This window comes from Trachymyrmex septentrionalis, unplaced genomic scaffold (genome assembly GCF_001594115.1).
Source record: "Trachymyrmex septentrionalis isolate Tsep2-gDNA-1 unplaced genomic scaffold, Tsep1.0 scaffold108, whole genome shotgun sequence".
In the NCBI taxonomy this organism is placed as follows: Eukaryota; Metazoa; Arthropoda; class Insecta; order Hymenoptera; family Formicidae; genus Trachymyrmex; species Trachymyrmex septentrionalis.
The window spans coordinates 1799080-1809155 of NW_017304207.1; the positions used below are offsets into that span (position 1 = coordinate 1799080).

The window sequence follows — 10076 nt, forward strand, 5'->3', positions numbered from 1 at the left end:
AAATCATTTTGTCCTCCTTTTTCGTCGTTTTCTGCACAGAGCCACGATCCGGCAAGTAATCAACATTTTTGACCTCGGAATAACGTTTCACCCACTTACACACAAACGCCTTAGACTTCTTCATATACTTAGCAGCCGCTCCGTACGACATTTTTGGTCCTTTCGGATGCGAACATAGAAACACAGCTTCGTAACGTGATGCGTACGCGGCACTCATGTTGAAATACGCCCTTTTGTGACAAAAGTCAAACGATAACTGAGGCTTTCTAGACAAAGCATCTTGGGAGAAGAGCCCCGCTATTGGCTCGCGTTCATATCCCCTTTCTAACGGTTTCGAGAAAAAAGTATTGCCGTACACGCTCTTATCAAACATACTGTATCCTTGTGTTTAGCATTGGATAATAAGATAATATGGGTGACATTTACATTATGCAGTTCTAATAATTATTCAGGTAAAGAAAACTCATTTTCCTAACCTGAATAGTCGCTTCCTAAGGTAGATTGTCGTATTTTTCTCTCATTTCGATTGGAACGTATCGAATGAGTATATTTTTATCAAGTTTTGCGATGACATCCATATTCTACAGGTAAATTTTCACGAGCTACTCACACCGACAGTTTCAGCGACAAAAACGATCACGTGGATCAAACTTGACGAATATCAATTTTGACCACATGATTCTTTTTCATGATGATCTGGACAGAAATAAATACCTTTATTATACTTATATCTTGCTGTTCCATGTTTAAATCTTTGCGTAAGAATCTTTGCGATGTCGTTAATGCGGGATCTACAATAGAAGTCGCAGTGATAGAATCTTAAGTCGTAGAAAATTAATCAATCACAGTCGAATATGAGAAGAATAAACTCTACGACTGCTACGACTTCTGTTGTAGATCCTGTATTAAAGTTGGATTAATATAATTTGTTAACAGTGTCGCTGGTGACAAGAAATCGAACAAATTGAAGAAGAATTCGGTCACGTGATCATTTATCGTTGCGATAAGCGACACCATAAAAAATTGTATTATAAGTTTGTTCGTGTCGCATACTTCAAATTAACCCAGAGAGACTTGGATCACAGGTAAGACGACGGTTGGAGCAGTTGGATTTATGTCCCCAACCATAGAATATAGAGAATAGGAGGCCGAACTTACATGGACGAGGTTGTCAAAAAGCTTGGTCAAAAGTGGTCATCTGAATTAGTTTAATCAAGATGTCGCTTTCGTTCCACAACCGTCCTCGCAGTTTGCATGGTAAGTGATACCAATTTTACATGAAGAGTGCTCCATTTTTCATGCAGTTTTAATGACAATTTACGTCTTCCTGTTACCTCGGATCTACAATAGAGTTTTAAGCCTTAAGCTGTAAGAAATGGACGAATCATAGTCGATTATTCTTCTCAAATTCGACTGTAATTGGTTAATTTCTTACGACTTAACGCTTGAAACACTTATTGTGGATCTGGGGTTAAGATTTAAACACAATAAGCACAGGCAATAGACACAGGTAACAGGGAATAACGAGTCGTCCAATCAGAACTCTGTATATATAATATAATATCAAACTTACACACTAGAGCTTTGATTAATCGGCTCGTTATTCCCTGTTGCCTGTGCCTATTGTATTTAAGCCTTTACTGTCAGAGCATGATGTCAAAGAATAATAACGTCTCTACTTTTAGGTTATATGTGTTCGGTTGTGTGTAGATAAGCATATATGAGAGAAGTTTTGTGATTTGAATGTCGCTTACCGAACACCACCAATACTAATTCAGAAACCTGATTTTGATCATACTTTTCAAAGCCTAGTTCGGCCTTCTATTCTCTATACTCCATGGCCCCAAATGTAACACAAACGGATTTAGGACAAGTAAGCATGTAACCCTAAATGTACCTAACCCTAATCCGTGAGACTACTCGAGCAAGTCGGACATATGCCTCGTTTTGTTTTGGGTGTTGTTTAGAGAACCTCACAGAGAGAGAGTGGCAAATTGCATCACATGAATGCTCATGTCCAATCAGGACGGGGGTCACGTGATCAGTTTCTTCAATCTCTTCCATGTCTATGGAGCTTTGATGTCCAATCAGAGGAGACGAGTCACGTGATGCAATTTGCCATTCTTTTCCTGTGAGGCTCTCTAGTTGTGTTACGTCGATTATTTGAAAAGTGTGACCGACTTTGACTATGCATTTGCATTACTCAATAAAACGAGAAAAAGAAGCCCTGTTGTCTTATATGCAGGAGCCATTACCTCTTTGTTCTAATTAGAAAATAGATTTTCTTGCCAATTTTCGCTTTGGAATCATTAGATCTGTTTTTTATTGCTGCACTTTCCGAACTGGTACACACAGTGCAATAAGTTGAAGTGAAACAAATTTACGTTTGTTTTACTTCAACTTATTGCACTGGTTCAGAGTGCAGCAATAAAAAACAGATCTATTCATGAAATTAACAATTCCAAATTAAATCAACATTATGACTTTATATAAACGCAACAATATTACGTGTAAGCGCTACACTATACTAGAGTGGTGCACACTACATTATTATTGCGCTGAAACCCTGCTCTCGCCTGACTTCCATTTTCAAATTTTAAATGTCACACATTCCTGCGGATCATAATCACATATACATGTATATATTCGTCAAAATTTAAAAGTTTTATAGCCGAGAAACAAGTACCTCGGTTACGATGTCAATATACACTTGTAAAAAACCAATTATTAGTATAGTTATGAAGTCGAAAAAATTATATTTAATTATTTGCATATTATTAAAGTCTTTAAATCAATGTGTGCACTTCAAAAGCAGACATTACACCGCAAAATTGCAAAATTATATATTTTGTACGACATTGCAATTAAAAATGAAAGAAAACAAGGACAATTTTGAGTGCAACCTATATTTAGCACTGAAAAAAGATTGCTACAAGGAACAAGCGATAATCTTATTAAGGAAATGTTGGCCGAAGACATGGAAAAATATGTGGATTATTTTAGAATGCCATCTCAAATATTTAAAGCACTATTAGCATTAGTCAGACCAACTATTACTAAACAATATTTTATACGCGATTTCACCTGAGACTCGGCTCCAACTTACACTGCGCTATTTAGCATTAGGAGAGAGTATGAAATCCCTGTCATATATCTTCAGAGTTGGACATAATACAATTTTAAAAATAATATCTAAGACCTGTGAAGCTATTTGGAATTGTCTGAAGGATTCAGTTTTCCTCAAGGATGATAAAAAAAGCTAGAAAACTGTAGCTGACAAATTTGAACGTTTGTGTAATATTCCAAATTGCATAGAAGCCATTGATGGAAAGCATGTTCAAATTCAGATACATACCAAACAGAATTCTAAATTTATTTATATAATGTTAAAACTTTATTAATAATAATAGCTAAATACTTTGTGTGTGCTAACTACAAAAATATTTTTGTTATATGTTTTTGTTATATATTTCATGTACAAAATACAAATTATGACGAAAAAAGTATATATTCTTATTACAGGCTCCAAACAGCGGATCAACATATTACAATTACAAAGGCTATCATAGCACCAAACTTCTTGGAATCAGTGACGCAAACTATTGCTTTACAATAGTCAATATTAGTGCAGAAGATCGACAAAGTGATGGAGTTTTCCATAACAGAGAAATTGGAAAACGCTTTGAAAACAATTTGTTTAAATTGCCAAATTCAAAATAGATCGAAATTGGACCGGAGTTATCATATGTACTAGTAGCGGATAAAGCCTTTCCATTATCGATGTATATCATGAGGCCATATTCGCGAAGTGGGCAACTTGAAATTAAGGAAAAGATATTTAATTATAGACTTAGCCGTGTAAGAAGAGTTGTAGAGAACGCTTTTGGTTAGTGCTACATATTAGTGAGTTGATGGAGATTATACCGGAGGCCAATCATTGTAAATATCAGCAATATACGCAAAATTACAAGCAACTGTAACATTGCACAATTTTATCTTAAAAAATGAACAATTAACTGGAAAAGAATCATATAAATATAAAAAATACGAATACATATCAGGTGTTCGCAATATGCCACTTTGTAGAGGTCGAAGTAATAACAATGCTATTACAGCAGTCAGAGAGACATATCGATTTATTTTCAAGGTACTAGTGCGTTATTTTACCAATGGGAAAAAGTATTGTAAAATGATTTTTAATATATTTGTCTTTGAAATATCATAAATTGTAAGTTGATATAAGTTTGTAAGAATAAACTTATATAAACAAACCTGATCTTTATGTTACTTATACATAGGATTTGTATGTGTAGTGATACTTTTTATTTGAAACAATTTTATTTAATATTATTATTTTAAAGATGTAACTAGAAAATAATTTTGACGTAATAAAATTGTTGTATATTTTCATATAATATACATGATATTTTATTTATTATTATTGTACAAAAGTAGAATATATAGTACAGTATTATAGTACAGTAACAATATTAATTAATGTAACAAAAAATAAAATAGTAAAGATAATAATATTAATCTAAATAAAGAAATTTGATAAGACTCTCAAAATTAAAAAAATATTGAGAAACTGGGGTAAATAAGAGTAGTTGACTAATGAGAGAGCTTGCTTCAAAACTGGAATGTTTCAACTACTTTAGGGCCATCCTCGCGATGTACAAGTAATTTAGAAATGGAATTTCTTATACTCCTGCATAATAAGCATAATAGCCTGTTATGTAGGAATGTAAGGAATTTTTAAATTACTTGTACATCGCTGAGGATGGCCCCAAATGTGACCGAAATGTTCGAGTTTTGAAGCAAACTAAATATATTTGTTTTATTTTTATTAATTGTATGTTGCGTTAATTATATATTATAAATTTGCGTATCAAGTATCACGCCATACTCTCATTTGCTTTAACTTCTTAATATTTTTTTAAATATTAATCCAATTCAACAAATTTGCAATTTATCTTGCTCTTCTGTGAGCATGGCAAGGAATTTGATTTATAATTTAATTCATTTTTTGTAAGGCAATTCTCTCAATCCTTCACCTAATAAGAGTAAGAATCCGTCAACTCCATCCAGATTGTTTATTAAATATTATCTCGTAATGCTGCGATAACGGCTTCATCAAACCCTCCGTACACTTTGTTCGATGTATTAATCTTTCTTTCTAAAATATCATTGATTTTTAACAAGAAACAAATTTCATGAAATTCACGTTAAAAATCATTGAGATTAGTAAACTAATATATAGGACATACTTTCATTTGAATCAAAATCGCTATTTTCGGTAGAACTTGACAGCAGCAATAAATTTGATGCATTGCTGCATGTTGGTTGGAGCACCAATATTGGAGACATACTTCAACTGAGATACATTCAACATTCTCCTCATTATTCTGGTCATTTAATGGTAAACTAGTACATGTTCTAGACAGAAAGCAGCACTTACTGATTAGATGTTAATGAGAAATAGTCAAGGAGAAGAAATTTTTAGAGAAGAATTCCTTTTGTGAATAATTTTAATTCTTCTTTGTTGTTATTTATTTGTTACTAATTGATTATATAAACATTTTTGACTCTTGAAATTGTTGATATTAATATAATAGGAAATCTTCACTAAAGCTTAAGCGCGCGCGGCTATGAACAGTTTATAAGATATAAAATTCTTACAAAATAATTTTACATAATAAATGAAGTTTTTTAAAATACAAAGGATCATAAACTTGATCAGTTCTTGTATACTCGACTCTAATTAAAAAAAAAATTTCTACTGAGTGGATAATTTCAACAGTTTTAAGTAAAAGAGGAATAAATAACAAAAATACAAGGACTCTTCGTATATAAAATAAATAACAACAAATGAAGGACGAAGTAAGAGTCAGCGCATTCCTTAAAAAGACATGTAATTAAAGACATAAATTAAAAGTATAGAAAAAGTAAAAAATGAAGAAAAGATGTATAAGAAATAATAATGGTGAAAGGTAAACATTATAAGTTTCGATTACCGGATTGAGCCTTTTTCAGATGTTAACATAATGGAAACAGAATTAAAAAATAATTGTCGCAAAAGTTCGCAGATTAAGAATACACGCAGTTCGGTTGAGTCTTGATGTAGAACTCGACATTATTCGTACGATTGAACAGTCAAAAAAAGTGTCCTGTCTCATAGCCAAGTTCTAGTTGATAAAAAAAGAAAAAAGAAAAATGAAAAAGATCTCTTATGAAAAAAGTAAACTTAAATAAATTGACAATCGTAATTAAGATAAAAAGTGAAAACTTACCAGCAAACATATGTAAAAATTCAAAACTAATGTATCCATATAAGTAAAGGGTGTCCCAAAATTAACGCAAGATTTGAATTAAATAGAAAACACAGTTTTTAGTCTTTTGATTGTTATTTTTTTATTGAATCATAAAGTACATAGGATAGGGTTATTTGTGGAATAACACATCGGGCAAATGGCCTCCACGGCTTTGCATGCACATACGCACTCGTTTGTCGAAATTTTCCATGACCATTTTGCATAAATGTGGCTGAATTTCGTTGATGCAGCGTTGAATCTCCTCCTTTAATGCACGGGTGGTTGTGGGCTTGTTGACATAGACCTGTGATTTCAAATAACCCCATAAAAAGAAATCTAATGGTGTTAAATCACACGATCTAGGGGGCCAATTCTGATCACCTAAACGAGAGAGTACACGACCTGGAAACGTCTCATGCAGTAACTGAATTGTTTCACGAGCTGTATGGCATGTGGCACCGTCTTGTTGAAACCACATATTGGCCACATCAATATCATCCAATTTCGGCAGAAAGAACTGTGTTATCATGTAGCGATATCGAGCACCAGTAACAGTCACTGCTTGACCAGCCTCATTTTCAAAAAAGTATGGTCCAATGATGCCTCCAGCCCAAAATCCACACCAAACAGTGACACGTTGTGGATGCATTTGTTTTTCGACAATCACATGTGGGTTCTCCGTACCCCAAAAGCGGCAATTTTGGCGATTAACAAAGCCATCAAGGTGAAAATGTGCTTCATCGCTTAGGATGATTTTGCTCGAAAAATCAGCATCCATTTGTTGAATAATGAACACACGTTGTTCTATCGTGTAACGCTCCATTTTCACTAACCCTAAACTGTCAGCTGTTAAATTGTTTTTTTTTTGGGTTGCCAACACTTTACTGCACAAATGGCGGCAAATTTAAATCTTGCGTTAATTTTGGGACACCCTTTATAACAAGTAGTATAAACGCATACAGAAGAATGGAATGCAGATGTGAAAAAATGAACATTGTGTATCGACTAATGCGACTACCGCTCGCTGAAACGAATCGCCACGCAAAAATAAGAGTCTGCTCTTTTTTTATCAAGCAAATGTCCAAGAAATTTTCTCCATCAATTTCCATTGTAAATTGTAGTTTTTAGTGATAAGAATTAAATTTAATAAGAATCTCATCAATATGAGCATTGTTAATAACTAAAGCAATGTCATCAATATATCTTACATAAAACAGTGGTGTCAAAGAAAGTTTATTTAACGAAATTAACTCTAAGTCTTGTATAACTAAATCAGCAAGTATAGAAGATAGTGGAGAGCTCATGGGTAAACTAAAGGTTTGTCTATAAAATTTGTCATTAAACATAAAAAAAGTGGAATTCACAACTAATTTTAGTGCTTTAAAAAATTCTGTTTTTGAGATGTCAGTATTTTTTTCTATAAGGTACCATCTATTGGATATTCCACCAAGAACTAGATCTATTGATAAGTTAGTAAAGTGTGATATTACGTCCAAAGATAAAAGAGAGGCTTCAGCACAAATTGTCAAATTTGAGATTTTTTTATTCAAAAAATAGCTGTTAACTGTAGAGCTGTTTGCGGGAGGTAACTCTTATTAATGATCTTATGTAGGAAAGATGCTAAATTATAGAGTGGACTTCTAATCGATAAAACTATAACCCTTAACGGACATCCAATTTTGTGGATCTTAGGTAAACCATAAGCTAGTGGTAAGATTGGTATAGTATAATTTAAATAGTTGAAATTATAGTCCGAAAGGTGTCCGTAATGCTTCAAACTCTTCAATAATAATTTTAATTCAGTAATAATTTTATTTACTGGATTACGTCTTAAATTTTCATAGGTATTAGAATCTGCGAATAACAATTCCATTTTATGTATATGTTTCATGTTTATCTAGTGCCACAGCTACATTGCCTTTGTCCGCTCGTATGAAAATAATGTTAGGACTGTTTTTTAAAAAAGTTTTTGTTGATGCAAGGAGAGACAGAATGTCATTTTCAATATTGATACGTTTAGAAACATCTTTATGTTTTTTAATAACGAAAATATTTTATTTCTTATTTTAGTAATTTTAGGGATTTTAAGTCTCATAACATTCAATATGTTTAACAAAATATCAATAGTGATATTCATTATATTGTAATTAGGAAGACAAAAATTTTCACCTAATTGCAATAATGACTGTACTTATTTAGGTATTAAAGTACTGCTGAGATTTTTGAACCAATGATCATTTGTCTCGGTAATTTTATATGTAATATCTTTATAATCGAAAATAATTAAATTGGTTTTAATCAATTCATTAATATCATTCGAATTAGGATTATAGAAAATAAATTTTTTACAGGTATATAAATTAGCAAGGTTATTCGCATTCTGTACATTTATTAGTCACGTAATAATATTTAATATCGTTTATATTCCTCCACTCATAATATTCTTTATTATCAAGTGACCATCTTTCTAATTCACTTTCTTCCTAATCTGTAAGATTATTCAATATTATGTAGTTTTTTTAAATAAATACTATGTGATCAAAAAGTAAGGTGAATTTTTAATTTAAACTTCCCGCGCTAATCGATTCGTGCAAACTTTTTTATTTTTATGTTGGTACTACTGTTAGTGACATCTGTGGCAAATTTCATGTCAATGTCATCATTAGTCATATAGTTACGCTTGTGTTTTCTAAACGACTAAAAGTGATTTTGGCGATTTTTACAATGTCTGATTTTGCTGAGCAAAGAAGTGCCATTAAATTTTGTTTGCGGAATGAAATTTCGGCTGCGGAAACGTTCAGAATGTTGCAGAGGGCCTTCGGAGAATCGACTATGTCGCAGAAAAATGTTTATAAGTGGTACAAAGACTTCAAAGAAGGCAGAGAACGTACTGATGACTTGGAACGCCCCGGACGACTATCAACGTCAATTGATGAGCAACACGTGAAGAAAATCAAGGAATTGGTGCTCGAAAATCGTCGATTGACAATTAGAGACCTTGTCGATATGGTTGGCATTTCATTTGGTTCAGTTCAAACAATTTTGAAGGATCACTTGGGCCTTAGAAAAGTAAGCCGTCTCACACGGCATTGATTCTTCGTGAGTTTTTCGCCAAAAATTCCACTCATATCGTTCCGCAACCGCCTTATTCACCTGACTTAGCTCCGTGTGACTTTTGGCTATTTCCCAAACTCAAAAGACCGCTCCGGGGACACCGCTTTGAATCTATTGAAGAGATTCAACGTGAATCGCTGCGCGCTTTGAAGGCTATACCGGGAAACGACTTTTTGGCATGCTTCGAGGCATGGAAAAAACGTTGGCATAAGTGCATTGTATCGGAGGGGGATTACTTTGAAGGGGATCAAATTAATTTGGATGAATAAATAAAGATTTTTTATTTTATAACAAAATTCACCTTACTTTTTGATCACAGTAGTAGATTGTGATCGTAGAAAATTATTAAAAATATTGAAAGGAAACCAATTTAATTGCTTCCGATTTTTCGCGTATTTTTTGCGTATAATCTCATGTTAGCATTTCTTAAATTATTTTATAACCTTTTGGTCGTTTTAAAACAAAAAATCGTTTTTTTTTTTAGTTAATATTAAGACTTTAAATACAAAGCGCCTTTTCGGTCGAGTGTTAAGATGTTGAACTACTATCTAATATACATTCAATTAAATTGAATTAATATTTCAGAAATAAATTGAGAGCCGATGGATTTATCGGATTCACACAATCAATCTGAAACAAATAATCCCCCCC

At 32.8% G+C, this 10076-nt stretch overlaps 1 protein-coding gene across 1 annotated transcript in view; it reads left to right on the top strand.

Moving 5' to 3' along the window:
- The first annotated feature begins 9113 nt into the window (after positions 1-9113).
- The window catches only part of LOC108747351 (putative uncharacterized protein FLJ37770), a 6209-nt gene continuing 5246 nt past the window's right edge, over positions 9114-10076 (top strand). The window contains exon 1 of the mRNA XM_018484760.1: positions 9114-9380. Within this exon, the coding sequence (XP_018340262.1) occupies positions 9114-9380 (267 nt within the window). The remainder of the gene's footprint in view (positions 9381-10076) is intronic.